The following is a 17925-nucleotide window of genomic DNA, read 5'->3' as shown; positions in this document are numbered from 1 at the left end:
GAAGTCATCAAGACACGTTCAGAGAAGGTTAAAGTCTGTCAGAAAAATGAGAAACTCCGGAGTTATTGCATTGGATTATATCCAAACGTCTAAAAATCTGGCAGATCCAAAATATGAGTTGTTCATAGCGGTAACCTATCACGTAATGTGATAGATAACGCATCGAGGGAGATGGGTATGAGACCCAAAATATGAATTGTTCATAGTGATAACCTATTCTTTGTGATCGAAGATCCCGTGAATTAGATGTGGAAGACAAGCTGTTGGTCAACTGGGAGGAGAGTACCCTTACTGTCAAAAAATACCACTCCATGAAGATGCAATACTCTCCTAATCTGCACGGCAGGTTGATGTATATCTTAATGTGTCCTAAGTGGCTCTTTGAAGCAGAGATGTTGTCCTGCAAAACATCTTTTGAAGAAAGCACATATGAGTCTGCTTGTTAAACGTCGCAATCTATGAGAGTAGGGTTCTCTCTAGTAAACTCATGCAAGGTCTCGGAGTATGACGCATAAGCTCCACCCGCGGGGAAGACCCATGGTAGCCACGTATCGGTCAAGGCTTTATGTGAAGCTAGATTCGCAGAAAACTTGCAGTTCAAGGCCCAATCCACTGTTCAAGTTTCTTACTAGTGTACCATAGAGTTCTAGGTGGAAGTTCAACTTAACAGTCTCCACTGCAGTACCGGTATATAAAACAGTGTTTTGGAACCAAAGGCAAATTTTGTGTGCCTCTGGGATCTGGTGGGGGATTGCTGGAATTTTGTCTATTTTGGGCCTAGCCCAATAGCAGTTTCAGAAATTCCTAATAAATCCTAGAGGCCCACGCAGCCCATTCGTGCAAGGCAAGAGCTGGAACTAAAGTTTAGTCCCACATTGCTAGTTTAGAGAGGGATGGACCTCTTTATAAGGGAGGCTCCTTCCCCACTTGTATGAGCATGAGAACAAGAGGGACATCCACGCACGCTCCTCCTCCGCCGCCCGCCACGCCACGCCTCGTCATGGTGCACCGCGCCGCGGGTTGCGGGAATGAGCCGAGCCGGTGTCTAAATTTTTGCCACGCACTACGGGTATACGAAAGGTCACTCGGGAGCTGAAGCTGTCTGTTCGTTTCATCTCCCTCGTTCCCTTCAGCTCCCAGCGCTGCCCTCTCGCCTCATTCTCTTGCGCCTATAAAAGAGAGGTTGCTCCTCTCAGCAAGACGCACCAGAACTACTTCTTCCTCTCGCCACCGGTTCCTGAGCACTGCGCTGCTGCTACGATCTTTCCCATCACGGCTTGCGGCGTGCACCGCTGGTCGGGACAGTAGGCCTCCGAAATCGCACCTTTTGAGTCCTGTACGGGAGAAGGGTGATAAGGTTTTTGGGGAGCGCTCTACGCGACTACTGACTTCTTCGTCACGGCCGCCCCGGACTCCGACGACTACTTCCCCGATGACGACTACTTCCCCGACGTCGAGAACCTTCTCGACGACATGGAGTACACCGACCCCAAGTCCAGTGCCTCTGCTCCTGCTGCTGTCTCGTACGTATTCTTATCTTTCCTATTAGAAGTTCTGCAACAGTTCATTGTTCTAGTGTTTGTCCTAGACATGTTAGGCTCTACTGAATATATGCATCTTGATCTAGTGTCTGCTCTAGAGATCATCGGTTCTAGCTCATATATGCAGATATTATTTACCTTCTCTTTGTCGAATCGAATGGCTTGTTTCATCACTGCTATACTAGTCATGCTTTATCTATTATTTCGGTTAATAAAATCATTTGGTAAATTGCTCATATTTCCAACAGTAACGCACTAGCATCCTGGCTGAAATCAGCGAGCCGAGGATTTATATTTTCTTTGGGTGAACAATCACATGATTTAAATCCAGAATCAGAACCATCACATGATATCGTCCACCCCTCTATGATGAGGAGCTTCAATATATAGGTCCCCGTCCGGTGACGTTTCCAAGTGGAACTTTCTTTAATTGCGATTAGTGGGTGGGAGGTTCACCTGCCCCGGCGCCCCCATGCTCACATCGTATGTGAGGATTTTTTCACTGTAGTACACATGCAAGTGGATGATGCCTCTGCGGAGGACGGCGGGGCTGTCGTACTGAAGTACGTGCATCCATGGAATGTCAGGGTGGCATGCATTAGAAGGAAGAGGACCCCAAGTACTAGAGGAGGAAGTGGCGGCCTGTACTTTGATGCTCCATCTGCAGAGAACAAAGAAAAGCAACATCAAGGCGCAGTTGATGCCATGGGCGGCGGTGAGCAGAACGTAAACCTGCAAGCAGTCTTTAGTACTCTGGATACCTCTCGGTCTTGGGAGAAAGGTGTGATGGCCTGTCATTGGATCATATACGCACAGGGTTTCATAGTCGGACACCTTTGGCCTCGTTCGGCTTGGAGAAAACAAAAATGTAGGAATTAGGAGTAGTATAGGAATTTGATAGAATGGCACTTGTAATCGTAAGGAATTGTCTTGCCTCACTCCTACGCACAAAATAAGCTTTGAATAGATGTGTATATCCCTCCAAAAACATACGAAATGAATAGTGCGTCATAAAAACCTAATAATAAAGGTGCTACTAAATCTTGCGGCACGTCATGGAAATTGCCCCCAAAATTATAAAATATTACCCACCAGTGCCACCTATAGGTCATAAAAAGAATATTTCACACAGGGAATCCCCCGCATGGGCCGGCTCCTGCAGTAGAGACCTACTATTCTGCGCTCTGCGCACTGCTGGGAAAAGACGCAGCGCGCCTGTTCGGGCCGGTTCATGTCCGGGCGGCCGGTTTTTTAATTTCTTTTTATATTTCTTATTTTATTTTACCTTTTCATTTTTTCTGCTTTATTAAATAACTTGGGCCTGCAAAAAGGATCCGGAAATTAAAGCGAATGAAAAATTTGAACTCAAAGGTTTAATAAATCATAAAATGCTTTGGATTAAAAAATGTTTGCAATTTTATAAAAAAAATTGCTTATTGAAAACATGTTCAAAATTTTGGAAATGAATGTTCGGGAATCAAAAAAGTTCACCAAATTGACAAAGAAATCACCAATTCAAAAAATGTTCATGAATGAAAAAATATCCAAAAAATTACAAAACTTTTCATGACTTTATTCATAAAAAGTTCGCTGATTCAAAAAATGATCATGCATTTCAAAATTGTTTGTTAAATACTAAAAAATGTTTGCGAAATCAAGAAATGTTTGTGAATTTCAAAAATTGTTCCATTCTAGAAGTGTTTGCCGAGTCACGAATATTATTCAAAAAATGTTCACAATATTTTTTTTGCAATGAGTATAAAATGTTCATGAATTCAAAAAATGTTCTTCATTTGAGAAAATGTCTGAAAATTTGTAAAAATGTTACTGAATTTGTAAAATGTGCATGATTTTAATTATGTTCATGAGCTTAAAAAATGTTCATTATTTCACGAAATTGAGAGTGATAGTTTATCTTGTTGATGCACGAAAATACGATCATGGCCATTGGAAATTATGTTTTTTTTCTCCCGTTGCAACACACGGGCCCTTTTGCTAATTGTTCTTTCCAACCAGTGTCAGATATGTACCAAGTTTGAATTGTATGTTTTCATGACTTCATTATTAGGGTTAGACTTGTACGATAATTGCCTTTTTTTTCTGTACACTCAATGAAACATGTTTTCCTGAATAAGGGGTGCAAAAAAGAGACGATTACATAGACCTGGAAATATAGCAACATGCATGTGGAATTGTTTTGTTTTTCTAAATATCTAGACATGATTTTAGTTTTCTTTTTTCTTTAAATTCCGTGTTGATGGGAGACCGAGCCCCAAATCACCACGCTCTGCTCTGTTAACACTGTTCCCGTGGAGGCCCAACAGCAGCCCACTCCGAATACTGGACCGTGCCGCAGAACTATCAACCGTGCGTGGAAGACCAACCAGAACGTTACCGGCTTGGAGTGGGTGAACTATGGCTCTGGTATAAGAAGTTGGGATCCCAAGAGGAGAGTAATAAAAAATCGATCAGGAAAGGACGGTGCCGGCTACCTACTTCCCACCCTTGGCTCTGAACTAATCCCCTTCTTGCTGTCGTGTTTTAGCACACTTATGCTTGTATCCTCATTGTAATCAGACAATTTGCCTACTCTGTTCCACCAATTCGAGCGACAGGAATAGAGATCCTGCTGAGTAGTTAACACTTGGTATATTAAGCCAGCAATTCTTCCTTCTTGTGCATCATCGAGAACCGTCCACAGAAAGCATATCGACTACATCGGGATGCGATGGAGCCCGTCACGAAGGCGGATATCATGGAGCTTCTCAAGCATCTCAAGGTGGAGTTCAGGGAGGACGTCAAGACCTCAGTCGTGGCAGAGTTCAGCCACTAGAAGCCGATGATCAATGCACATATCACCCAATATATTTTTGGAACTTTCCAAATCAATTTATGTGCTCATTCTCTCATTTCTCTAGTGATCTATACGTGTAGCTAGTGTCTGCTTTGTGGTTTTCAAGTACTAACAATAAAATGGTTAAGGGACTAATGTATTTGTGAGTGTACACGGGAGAATAGTCCCTGAAGATTTGGTTTAACCATCATAGATAACCCCTAAAATTCATGGAATACATAGAGAAATTGGTGTACCCTTAAAGAAATAGCCCAAATAATTGGAAAATGAAGACTTTGTCTTCTAATAGTTCTTTTTCTTCTTACTGAGTCATAGGGAACACCGTATTATTAACGGGGTCTGGGTGATACACCATATTGTTAACGAGTCATAGGGAACCTATCCTATTTCTTCGAGTGAAGACTTCTAAAATCTCATGCAGTAGAGTTTATTTTCTTCAGCTTTAGAGATGAAGTTCTTTGAGACGCACTATCGACAATGTCCTCACTAAGCAGTTAGGAAATTGCCAGTGTGGTTTTTCTACCGTGAAGAAATTGACAGTTTGAATGTTTGGAACGTTGCTGTGAGAGTGCCAATTGGCAGGTGTATCCGACCCTATCAATGGTCAGATTGGAAGGGCCTTATTGGTCATTTCACCTTGGGTTGCGGCCGGGCTATAAATATCTATCCCCGAACATCATTTGGTGGTTAGCTGTTCCGAGTTATTGCATGACTAGTGTCATCTAGAAAAATCCATCCTATGATCTTCTAAGAGGTTAGGCATTATGTTGTAAGCATCCAAGAGTCAATTATTGATTGCCAGGGAACGAGTTTGTGAAGGTTTCTAAAGGCTCCCTTGGAAATTTAACACGAGTGATTGAGAAAGGTCTAAGTGATCTTAGATCAAGGAGAATAAGGTGAAGACTTTGTCTTCTGAATTAAATCTCAGCCTCTTCAATCGGACGTAGAGTTGTCACATCAAGTCGAGCTCGTCAGTAGAAAGCCAATATCTGTTTTTAGTCCTCAGCACACCCACGCATAAACTGTTCACCAAATGCAATTCATATATCTGTGCCACTACAAGGCAATGGGATCCAATGACAAATAAAATGTAATTGCAATGGAAGTTATCTAATTCTAAAGGAATAAAAGAGGCTACGATATAGCATATACATCATAGCCGCGGCCGCCCCCTTATTTGGCATTACAATTAATTAGGATTTCCTCATGTCAATACAGAGTCTTTATTGTCGATCGATGCCATCACTAGAAACTTTCTTGCTTCTTAGTTGTCATCGATATGCATGATTGATATTGCAAATTCTTGTCCAATAATAACTCTGCCAGAGAATATACTATGCTCTATAAGTTTCCAGTCATAAGAAATCACAACATTAATGAAAATATTTGCGCATATATTAAATATGTCGTTACTATATATACTAGATGATACCCCGCTCGTTGTTACGGAAATATTTTGCAACATATTTCAATGTGATTCATTGTATGAAACACGAATATTTGAAGTAATAACATAAAAAAATCTAAAACTAAAAATACAAATAATTTATTATGTTTCATTACTATATAAATGTTTAATAAATATATATACCACAATAGAATGAAAATTCTCATGTATGTTTGTATGTTGAGATGGGTCACTTTTTCCATGCATATCATGATGAAGTGGCATGCTTGCATGTTGGGAGAGATATGGTAGTGTAGTTGGGCCTTTTCTCATGGATGTTCTGTGATGATGTGGCATGCTTGCATGTTCAGAGAAAGAGGGCTAGCTATTTAGGTATAGAAGATAGAAGATAAATGTTTGGGAATCAAAACTTTGTTAAAAGTATATGATACTCCTCCGGTTTTTAAATGTAAGATCTTTTAAGATTTCAATTTGGACAACATACCGATGTATGTAGACGTGTTTTAGAGTGTAAGTTTACTCATTTTGCTCCGTATGAGGTCCATATTGGAATCACTAAAAGGTCTTATATTTAGGAATGGAGGGAGTATGTGGCTACTATATACAGATGTTTGGCAAGCTTGGTTGCTGGCTGTCAGCTATTTAATTAGCTTCAATTATATCATTGTTTCCACATACAAGGCATTGGCAAGGAAGCAATTAATATAAGCTCTTACGTGGTAAAAAGGTATTAAAAATGCTAGCTAGGACTCGTACCTTCGTGAACCCACCAAACAACACCCAAGACTGTGAACATGTCCCAAATCATCACTTCCACTCCACATGCCACCGCCAATGTTAACAATTCTCTCCAACCTGAGGTGGAGGAAAATGGTTAGACAATTGAGACAATACAATAGATGTGAGAAATGTATGCATGTATGCCTGAAAAGTAGGCACCCTATTTGTGAACATTTAATTATCAGTGAAATCCATGACATCAATATTTTTTATCTAAAGGGAGGATCTTGATCCATTTAATTCACAATCTGATAATAAATTACCGGAAATCAGTTGAGCTCCACACATGAACAATGTGAGTTTTTGATCCTGTAATCAGATACGGAGCATCTGGAAGGGAAACGACAGATGTAACTGGAGACATAGTTTCCAGTGTATGAATGCAGGACTTGTTCTGCAAGTCCCATATCTGATTTGATAAAAATAGTATGAGTTATAAGAATTAGCAATGTTATGTGGGATACACTACATTACGAGTGTGGGGTTCAATGAAAACCCGCATATATGTATATATACTTTACCTTGGCAGTACAATCATCAGAACCAGTGATCAAATACTGTCGACCATCACGTGTGAAAAAATCAAGGCAGTTCACACCCTTGGAATGCCCAGGGAGATCATATTCTTGGCAACCGGAATCAAGGCTCCAAATCTGAACATCAACCAGATATATAGGAGTTGAGGTCTATTAGTAAACCACGTCTTACGTCAAATCTTAGAGAGAAAAGGAGAATGCCGTGTCAGACCAGACCTCTGCATTTGCACCATACGCCGCACTCGCGAAACTGTTGGCGTCTTGTGGGTTAAATGCAACTTTATTTGCGACACAGTCAAAATCGTGTGCGCACTGCCAGCCCTTGTCCCAGTCCCAAAGCGTCATGCCCCACCCTGATGAAAACACATAGGGCTTGCTTGAATGAACGGCTAGTGAATCAAAGCTGCTTGCACTGAAACTCGTGATCTTTTGCGGTTCTGTTACAAAGTCGCAGTGGTACACATGGACGAAGCCATCAGATGTCCCAGCCAGCACCCACTGCTTCCTTGCAACAAATTTAATGGCATCTGCAGTGAAACCAATTGATTACGAATGCATCTCAATGGCTTTATACGTACATGATAGTATCACGATGCGGAAAAAAGAAGTCTTTTTTTACGCTATCAAGAAGAATGCTTAGTGAGAAAGGAGTTGGCCGGAAAGAATGCCTATAGGCTCTTGCTCTGAGACTTCAAATGAGTCCATTGGTTCGTGCAGGCCAGTAAATGCAAACGACAATGTTAGTTCGATGCCTTCAAAAACGTAATACATTTTCATTTGCCAACATACTACAAAATTTTTTCTCAGATGATTGCTGCCTACACTTGTCCCAGCATGATCGAGCCTTTTTTTTTGTGATGACCAGTTAAATTTTGCTCACCCCAGCCTACAGTACATAATCGAAATAGAGAACTACAATTATTGATAAAAGACATCAACTTGCCTGCTTCTGATAGTTCCAAGTGTGAATGTTTCCTTTGGAATCACCTGCTATAATCCTGTGTAACAACTAATATGGATATTATGTATATTGTAGAGGATAATGGCATCCTACACATTCACTTGAACATATTAACTGGAAGAAATATGTTATATATATTAACTCACCATGGCTCTGTTGGATGAGCATCCAGGGAACATATCAAGTCAATAATATACATCCCTGCTGTGATCTGATCCAACAAAACACCTAGTCAACAATAATTCAAATTAAGTTGCACTGACGATCTATGTATATATGAAAGAGAAAAGAAACCATGGTACCTTTATTATTGGCCGTATTGGAGACTAATATGTGCAGTACGACAAGCAAAAAGCAAAGGAATGGAAATTTAGAGAGACACAATCAAACCCTTGTACAACATAACCAGCTGTCAGTTCTTGAACCAAAACTCACCTCATGCATCGTGTACCCCATCTCTCCTTGTGGAGTATAAACAGCTTTCAGTGCCACCTCATGCACCGCATTCCCCATCTCTTTGGCTTCCTTGAAAAATCCATCGCACTCGGCCTCATCTTTGAATTGCACGAGGTATTTTTCACCCGATATAGTGCTCTGCAGGATGTTACCGTAGTCCATTTCATTATCTTTGGCTCTCACAAACAATGTGCAGGTGGCTCTGGAAGGCACAATGCCGTGCAAATGCCGGTTATCGCACCGCCTGCCCTTGTCAATAAGTTTGAATGCCACATTTTTGCTTGTGTTGTTTGTTAGGTGCAGTGGGCACATGATATAGTCATCGTGGTCGTCGTCGTCATTGGGTTCAGATGGGAAGCGGAGCTCCAGTGGGTGAACCTCAAGAATAGGTCGCTCGCTGGTGGACCCTGTGATTTCCTGCTCAATAGATAAAGCATTGGATAATAATCTAGTGAACCTCAGGGTTTAAAGGCACTACACGTGCAGAATATTACTCCTCCCATTAAAGATAAATCGCATATTATATTGGATTAGGACAACTTTTTCATTAAAAAAATCACACTAGCATGTAGTTTCTGCGATAGAAAATCCTAACCTCAAATAAGTACTTTCGGGCACGAATCAAGCAACATAAAAATTATGAAAAGTGCACGGTCAACATAATCAAAATAAAGATCGAAAAGAAGTAACCCCGACATGCACCATCCACACAACAGGCCGGTGTGAAAGGAGATGCAATACTTCATCGGCTTCTCCGGCACAGCATGACATCGACACATTGTCAACACCAAAATATTTGGGTTTCTGTAATTTCTACAGCATGCACCGGCCGGTCAATGCACACAGGGGTTACTTCCCTGTTGACCGCTTCTACCTCCTCCTAACCCATCCCTCCAGCACGCTAACCTCCACTCTCTCACTCTCTCTCTCTCTCCTTGCCCAGGTCTTGCTTCCAACGGCAAGAAGCCAAGCCCTGGACCCTGGTCTCACTCTACTCTGTTATCACCGTCGTTGCTGTCGTGTGCACTACGTTACGTCCACCATGCGCTGGGAATCTGCCTATATAAGGCACCACGAGACTCACACTTTCGCCCTCATCTCTCCTCCTCTATCATCCTCCCCCGACCTCCCATTGTTCTTCTTTACCTTGTCTTCCTCCTCTGCGATGATTAAATCTAAGGACCTTCAAAAGAAAAATTCGTCGCCACTAGTAATTCCTTGGCAAATTCATCTCACTGCTAACCTCTAGTCCTTCCTCGTGACCGACCCCCCTCCCACTGCTTACAGAGAATCATAGTCACCGATGAGACCCCACATCGGAGATTTTTCTCTGTACATACCTTACATAGCACCGCAAAACCACCTCCGTCAATTTCCTGCTTATCAGGGAAATCATTTGTAATTTCTGCCAAAATTGATAATGGATGGGCCTTGGGCTCCGATGCTTCATCAAGTAGCATGCTCTCCAGGTCACTTCTTGTGGTACTAGGTTCGTGATCCATTGACGAAAAAGGGTTTCCCCCCGCTTTGTATTCCAAAGCAACCAACCGAAACATCCAAGGATAGGTGCTGGGGCGGAAGCAGCACAGACACACCCAAAAGAAACGAAAGAGAAACAACAAGAGAAAAGAATGCCGACAACGGCGGATCGACGGAAACGAAGAAGCTTCACGACCACTGCGCCCACCGAAGATCTCCCACCAAGCTCCAAGGCTCCGAAGCACCGGTACCAATCAGCACCTCCAAGAAGGACCGCGACGAAGACGACGCTGCTGCCAAGGGTTTCCCCCAGTACACGACGAGGCGAGAGGAAAGGTCGCCCCCGACGCCCTCCAGGAAGGTCCGGCGGCACCCACCGGCGTCGCCGCGTCGGGGTCGGACAGGCCGACAGGGGTTTCCCCCGATCCCAACCTTCACCTCAGGTGCTCCAGAGCCTGCCACCAAACCAACCACCATCTTGCGCCACCATGGTCAAGAAGCCTCCACGCCGTCTCACCACGGCACCACGAGGTAAGGTCTGCACAACAAGGGATAGGAGCCGGGACTAGGGGCCGCAGCATCGTCGGCACGCGGGAGGGCACAACCTCCACCGTCAACGACGGTAGCCGACCGGACACACTAGCAGGAGCCTACCAGGCCCGTGTGCCCACAGGCCCGGCCGGGAACTCCATTCCCGGACAGCTCCCGCCATCGCGCTGCAGCAGGCACGCCATCGGCATCGCCGCCCCCCATCCGAGCCGCTCCTCCTCCTCACCGCACATACGACGACGAAGCCACGCCAGGGACCGGCCCGCTAGGACCCAGATGGGGCCGGGAGGGCCCAGATCTGGGCCGGGGACGCGCCGCCGGCCACCGCACGCCACCACGCCGTCCTGCTGCCAAGGGCAGCACCGCCAGTTGTCCATTAGTACCCAGCTATGAAAATACACCCCAGTTGTCCTAGGTTCGTGATCCATTAGTACCCAGCTATGAAAATACACCCCAGTTGTCCTAGCTTTAAGAAAAAGCATACTGATTAGGAGAATATTATGTGGCCCGTAGCTAGAACAAACTCGATTCCCCGTTCAGACATATGTACAGAAGAGAGATCATCTTCCATTATGCAAATAGCTTAAAAAACTTTCATGTCTAACAGAAACATAATCCATAAATATCCTAGCTCTTATTTACTGGACAAAGAAGGTAGGCAACTAACATGTTGGCAGCAAACTGATAGCAAATAAGCATGCATGAAGCTGCGGTATGATGAAACAGAGCATCATCCTAAACACAGTTAATCAATAAACGATGTATAAAGGAAAATCATCTATGGAAATCACCTGTAGAGAAGCCCTGCAGCCGCCTAGTCTTGTGAAGCTTATATTATGAGGGAGGGGATGTGGTATATCATAGCAGAGAGGTACTGTATTGAGATCTAGATCTGCATCCAAATATGATTAAATTACTCGCTTTGACGGAGATAGTTTAGCTAATCTGGCTGGATGCATCTTTAAGTACGAAATAATTGAGCTGACTTTCGGATGTGTTCATCGACCGGGTCGGAGGCTGCTCTCATTTTCCAAAAAAGAAATTTGAGTTGACTCTAGACATGTGTGATGAATGTTTAATGAAAGCTGCGTTTCCATATATGTACAGCGAACTAATTATAGTCTGACTCTAGTCTAGACATGTAATGAATGTGTAATGACAGCTGCAACCCAATATACATACTGCTAATTATAGTCGATTTTACAATCTGGACATGTGAAAGCATAATGCTAGCAGCATATCCTAGCCATATGCATACGCATAAGGATAAGCGCCAAAGGTTCACATTTTAGCTCTTCGTGACTACACAAGTCAAGACATTATTGTTTAAAGAACGAGCACAGCGAGTCAGCGACTAAGCACTTTCTCTTTATTTTATATACATGTACATCATTCCACTCTTCATTCATCTAACTATATGGATCTGGGCACGATGCCCCTTGGGTTGCTAGATTTAAAATGCCGACCAATTGCCCTCTGATTTTTGAGAAAAACTTGCATCTATTCATCATATATATCAAGGCCAATTGCCCCTTCAATTTTTTTTAGGAAGAAGGATTAACCCCGGCTTCTGCACCAGAGTGATGCATGAAGCCTCTTTCTTAAGCCAAGTGACCGAAGTGTCTGTGATCCAGAACAAGCTCAAACGGAGTTGAATAAAAAAGTAGAAAATGCCACAACCGGCGAAAATAGAATGAGATGACTAAACACCTATCCTATTGCTGGATTGCCGGTTGTAGATATCGCGAGCTACTATTTTCCATCAGGCAGACCCAGTAACCAAAGGCTCCTGTCTTCCATATAAGGGAGTAACGACCACATACGGATCTAAGCAGTGGCCCTGTAGATAACCTACAAAAAAATTATACGAGTTTGTCCGTTAAAAACCATGTCATTTCTACAGTTTCATATAATCCAAAGTAATGCACATACTCCTATCCGAATATGCCTCGCAATATTTGTCTCTACTCCATTTAGTCATGTCCCAAATAACGTGTGAATACTATTTGGAGTAGAAAGGTTATATGAACTGAGCGCCATAAAAGTTTAGCCAACGGACAATCGAGAAAGAGATGTTTGATTGTTTCATCTTGATCACAAAAGCTACATCTTTGACTACCGTCCCTATTATGTTTTGCCAAGTTATCCTTAGTCAGAACCACCTCCTTGTGAACAAACCACATGAAGACTTTGATTCTTATTGGGACCTTGATCTTCCAAATATGTAGTGATTATGGAATGGGACCAAAATCAATTAGGTCCAAATACATAGATTTCGTTGAAAAAATCCATTTGTAGTTAATTTCCAGTGAATACTATCAAACTCATCAGAGAGGTTCACATCCATCAACCTTCTGACGAGGTGTAGCCATGCTTCCCATTGTCACCTACCAAAGATCTCCATAATTGAACATTTAGAGGGTTGGACTATAACACTGTAGCAACATAAGCCACCTTACATTGTACAATGTTATAAAGAGATGGATATTGTTTCGGCAAAGGCATTTTCCCTAACCACATATCCTCCCAGAATCTCGTCGAATTACCGTCTCTAATGGTGAATTTCGTTCTATAGAAGAAAGCTACTTTCGTTGTCATCAAGCCCTTCAAAAACGGTGAATCATTGGGTCTCACGGTAACCTGGGCCATGGTCTTAGATTGTAAGTACTTATTACGTAAAATTTATACTCACGTGTCTTTTGTCTCCACAAAAAGTCTGTACATCCATTTACTGAGCAGACATCTGTTCTTTACCTCTAAATTCTCAACCCCAAGACCACCCTGGTCCTTCGACCTACAAATGATGTCCCATTTAGTAAGCATGTACATCATCTTTATTTCATCACTCTGCCAAAAGAATCGAGATTGATAGAAGTCCAGTCTTTTTCATACCCCAACATGTACCTCAAAGAAGGACAAGAGTAATATTGGCAATACTCGTGAGCACTGAGTTTATTAGTATTAGCCGACCTCCGTATTACATAAGCTTGCTCTTCCAGCACCTTAGTTTCTTTCAAATCGATCTTCAATACACATCCATTCCTTGTTAGACAACTTGCAACGGTGAGTTGGTATTCCTATATAACTAAACGGTAGGGTACCCATTACACATCCAAACTGTTGTTTATAGGCCTCACTACTGCAGGAATGCCTAGTAGTGGCGGGCGCCAAATGACTAGTAGTGGAGAGCCAGGCTCCCATGGGAGCCCGTCACTGTCTTTTCTGCCACTGCTATAATGCCATCAGTGGCGGACGGGCTTCCGCCACTGTTAGAGCCTATCCAGTGGCGGCGGTCCTACTTTCCTGCCATTGATATATGTTACCAGTTTTGGCGAGCCGTACCTAACACCTGCTAGAACTACCTCTTCAGCCTCCAGCCATTGCACCAACTGATACACATCACAGGATACAAGTAACCACATTACAGCATACAACTAATGTAAGCAATCGTGCACATTATGTTTAACATAGCAACAATCTAAACTTCATACAAATAGATGTACACATTAGTGTACAACAACTCATGTCGCATCATTCATACATACACATACATGCAAGACCTCATGATAATAATAATACCATAATGACAATGAGGTGGATAAAGATAATCAAATTATTTACTCGTTCACTTGTCCACACTGTCGGCGTCCTGGGAACGGGGGTACCCAGACTTGCCTGCCTGCGGCTCAACGCGTGGCTCCATTGACGGTCTGGTACGGCCCAGCTTCAAGCATCAACAACTCAAGACCCTCGCGAGGGGCCAAGCCACGCGAGGCGGACAACACCATGACCTCCCTTGGGGGCTGCCTCCCCAGGCTGGCTCCCGAGGAGCGGAGATATCTATGCAAGTTGCACCCCGCGAGGTTCATATGACGTGAGCCATGACGACCAGGGCAGGCGGGCGCCAGTGGGCGCCGTGTACCAGTTTCCTCTTTGGTGCTACGGAGGCAAGCGCAGGCACAGAGTCCCGAGGAATCAAGCAAAGATTTTCATTCAGGTGCAACAAGACCAAGACCACCGGGACGACAGGGTGGAGGTCATCACGGAGCCCACCGCGGCGTCACAACCAGAGGCTTTTGCAGGCGAAGACCACTTTTTCAGGATAGCTTGTACTAGATGTCCCCCTTCTTCGAATTCGGCCATTGTGGGATCCCTTCCCGCCTACATTTGGGAAGAGGACCAATGCCACTATAAATAGCACTTAGCCACCACCATATAAGGCACGAATCATTCAGATCATCCTCACACCCACCAGCTCATCGAACACAAGAACAACTCACCTCCTGAGGCTGTTCCACCACTGTACTAGTTCATCCTCAGTCCCTCGAGGCAATCCACGACAAAGCTGGAGTAGGGTATTACACCGCAAGGTGGCCCGAACCAGGATAAACTGCTGTGTCTCTTGTTCACTGGGTTCGTCGAGCTAGGCCGTGGGATCGTTGAGAGGGCAGACTGGGGAGGACGAGTTCTTCGCACGCACCCCAGAGTTCGGACCTCTCAAGGCTCTGCGGAACCCTGAATCCGACACACACGGTCTTGCATACTTCATAGTTGTTTTTCTCTTTGCGGACATAATTGATATAATGATCCGCAACTTCTCTGCGGACATAGTTAGCATAATGACCCTTAACTTCTTTTTTTAGTCTTATATCCTTTATAGCAGCTATTTTTGTAACCGTCCACTTGCTCGTTGCATATCTCACATGAATCTTAAATTCCAGGATTCCTCCCAGTGTACATCACATACCAGTTTCACTTCATCTACCTAAATAAATAAAGAAGCCAATTAGTTCCATAGTTATCCAATCACCTAGAGCAAAGTCACATCTTAATCTTCATAGCATCGTAGATGATACAAATCACCACGTTGCATAGTTCGTTAGTAGTTCGAAAGCAAAAGTTTAGCTCCATCATAGCAACTTAGAACTTAAGTTCACATGCATCAATCATATAGATCACATGAAAACAGTGCAGTAGTTATTCAGCTCCATCTTGAGCTATCCTCCCCTTTCGTCATCTTCGTGATCTCCTCTTGGGTGGTCCTCGCAGCTTCAACGGCTGCTCACGCACTCTCCGCGGCTGCTTGCACACTCGCAGCGGCTACTCTAGCACTTGCAGCGGTTGCTCTAGCGCTCTCAGAATATGCCTGAACGCTCTCGGAGTATGACTGAGCGCTCTGCGTGCCTGCTCGAGCACTCTCGACATAGGCGAGCACCATCTTGGTGTACTGGGACACCCTCGTGACGATGTCTACGACAGTAGGTATTCTGTATATGGTGTAGCCGTGTAGGAGTCCTAACGAGGCGTCTTGGCTTCTTCAGCTAAATCAAATTAAACAATTTGACATTTACATAAAACATTTAGACAAAAGCAGCATGACCTTTGATAGAAATTGAACATATTGAGTGCCAGAAATTAAGCGAAACGGAACTTAATCAAGAGATCAGGTCAATGCATGTAGTTGCGGGTGCAGGTCGTCGCGGCCGCCGCGTACTCCTTCAATGTATTGCGCTCCCAGACGGGCCAGTTGCCGCTCTACTAGGTCTTCGATGCCTCAATGCAAAAAAAAGAAGTCTTCGGTGCCTGCATGTAGTACGTAGGCAATTTTTGCCATGCATCACCTACATAATCAAGAGATCAGGTCAACGCATCAACACTCTCTCCAGCAAGGTGCATCGCAACACTTCCCTGCTGCTGCCACCGATGCTCCACGAGCGACCAGTTCGCAGCAGGCTACTTATAGCAAGGGCGCTCTCTCTGTCAAGCTACAACGCGGCACTCCATGGCAGCGCCGACGGCCGGCGACGAAGCCATGGCAGCACAGCGCGACGCGGCGAAGCTTCATTGCAGCTCCGGCGAAGCTACAATGCAGCCAGCGAAGCTCCATTGCAACTCCGGCGAGGCTACATTGTAGCGCCAGCTATGCTTCCGAAAAACCGGCGTTGCTCCGGTGCAGCTTCAAGGCAACGTTCCCGGAGTCGCAGTGCCCCCATCGTTGGAAATTCGTCCTCAGGATCGATCACATCAGAATAACACGAATGCATGTGCACAAGAACTGATAGCCAAAGGTGCGTCTCTGCAGCTTCTAATTCCTCTCTTTATTGCTTTTTTGTTTTCTCCACACGGTGTTACAAACTCACGCCGACACCCAAATATATACAGGCTCACGCCACGAACACAGACTCCTATTTCCTAACCTACATGGACTAGTAGTAGGAAAGCTAACCCAAGCTAACCATCAATTCTAATCCCTGTTTTAAATAGCGCGCTATAGCTCCGCTATAGCACGTTATAGCATTTAGAAAAGGTCCTGCTTTAAGGTTCTTTTGTCCAAACACAAGTGCAAACATTTTAGATAGCGCGCTATAGCACCGCTATAGCACACTATAGCATTTAGAAGAGGTCCACCGCTAAGAGTCTTAGCGCGCTATTTAAAACTTTGATTCTAATCCATCTAGTACTACTACTCTTGACCGGACTAATATTGACTTACCTAATCTAATCACACGGCATGCTACTAGTACTACTCCTGGTGGGACTAGCATTGTAGAACCTCCCACGTGTACAACTAGCATAGCACTTGCCTAACTCTAGTTTGGATTACTTTAACACCCGTCAGCCGCTCGCCGCGGTCACCGTTGCAGCGCCGACGACGCTCCGTTGCACCACTGGACAGCCTCGACATAACTTCATTGCAATACCGACGCCCGCCCCCCCTCTACGCGAAGCTCCATAGGCGGCGATGGGTGTCGCGACGCAGCATGGCCGCCATGGCGGAAGCTCCGACGCAACGCATGGTGATGATGACAGAAGCTAAGATGCAGTGTCGGCGGCCATGGCGGATGATGCGACGCAGCGCGTGGTGACGACGACGGAAGCTGAGATGCAGCGCCGGCGTCCATGGCGGATGCTATGATGCATGCGCTCATTGCAGCTCCGCCGCAGGGGACTTGAAGCACCAGCAGTGTTGCCTCAAGGTTGCACCGCAGAGTTGTGCATGGATGAGTTGCTGCATCGCTGCACCAACGGTCGTCGTCGGGCGTCACATCACATCGCCGGCACTGCCGACGAGCGACCGCCTCCCCCATGCGTGTGTGTCGCCTCCATGGAGTTGCAGGCTTGCAGCACCCGTCGCGGTGCCGCATGGGGCTCCACCGTCCTTCATTATGCAGCGGGATGCAACAGGGTGGTTGGCGCTGTCACCTTCTGGTTCGCTTCCATGGACTTGTCATGTTTTGCGTCGCCATGGAAGCCTCTCTACGAACAGAGACGGGGAATAACGGGTGGTGGAGAGATGACGCGAAGGAATAAGGCTGCAGCTGGGAAAGCGGTGGATGGGCCCGCATGACACATATCGATCA

General features: G+C 44.7%; 1 protein-coding gene across 1 annotated transcript; it reads right to left on the bottom strand.

Annotated features, from left to right (window-relative positions):
• Positions 1 to 5640: 5640 nt before the first annotated feature.
• On the bottom strand, positions 5641 to 10038 carry LOC123158825 (coatomer subunit beta'-1-like). The gene is made up of 7 exons (XM_044576659.1): positions 9822 to 10038; positions 8227 to 8308; positions 7336 to 7624; positions 7105 to 7236; positions 6847 to 6992; positions 6584 to 6658; positions 5641 to 5734 (listed from the first exon to the last, which is right to left on the bottom strand). Exons 1-7 carry the CDS (start codon positions 10036 to 10038, stop codon positions 5641 to 5643), a joined length of 1035 nt encoding a protein of 344 aa, XP_044432594.1.
• Between the last annotated feature and the right edge of the window lie 7887 nt (positions 10039 to 17925).

Source organism: Triticum aestivum, chromosome 7B, assembly GCF_018294505.1.
Source record: "Triticum aestivum cultivar Chinese Spring chromosome 7B, IWGSC CS RefSeq v2.1, whole genome shotgun sequence".
Classification (NCBI taxonomy): Eukaryota; Viridiplantae; Streptophyta; class Magnoliopsida; order Poales; family Poaceae; genus Triticum; species Triticum aestivum.
This window is presented reverse-complemented; position numbering and strand designations above follow the sequence as displayed.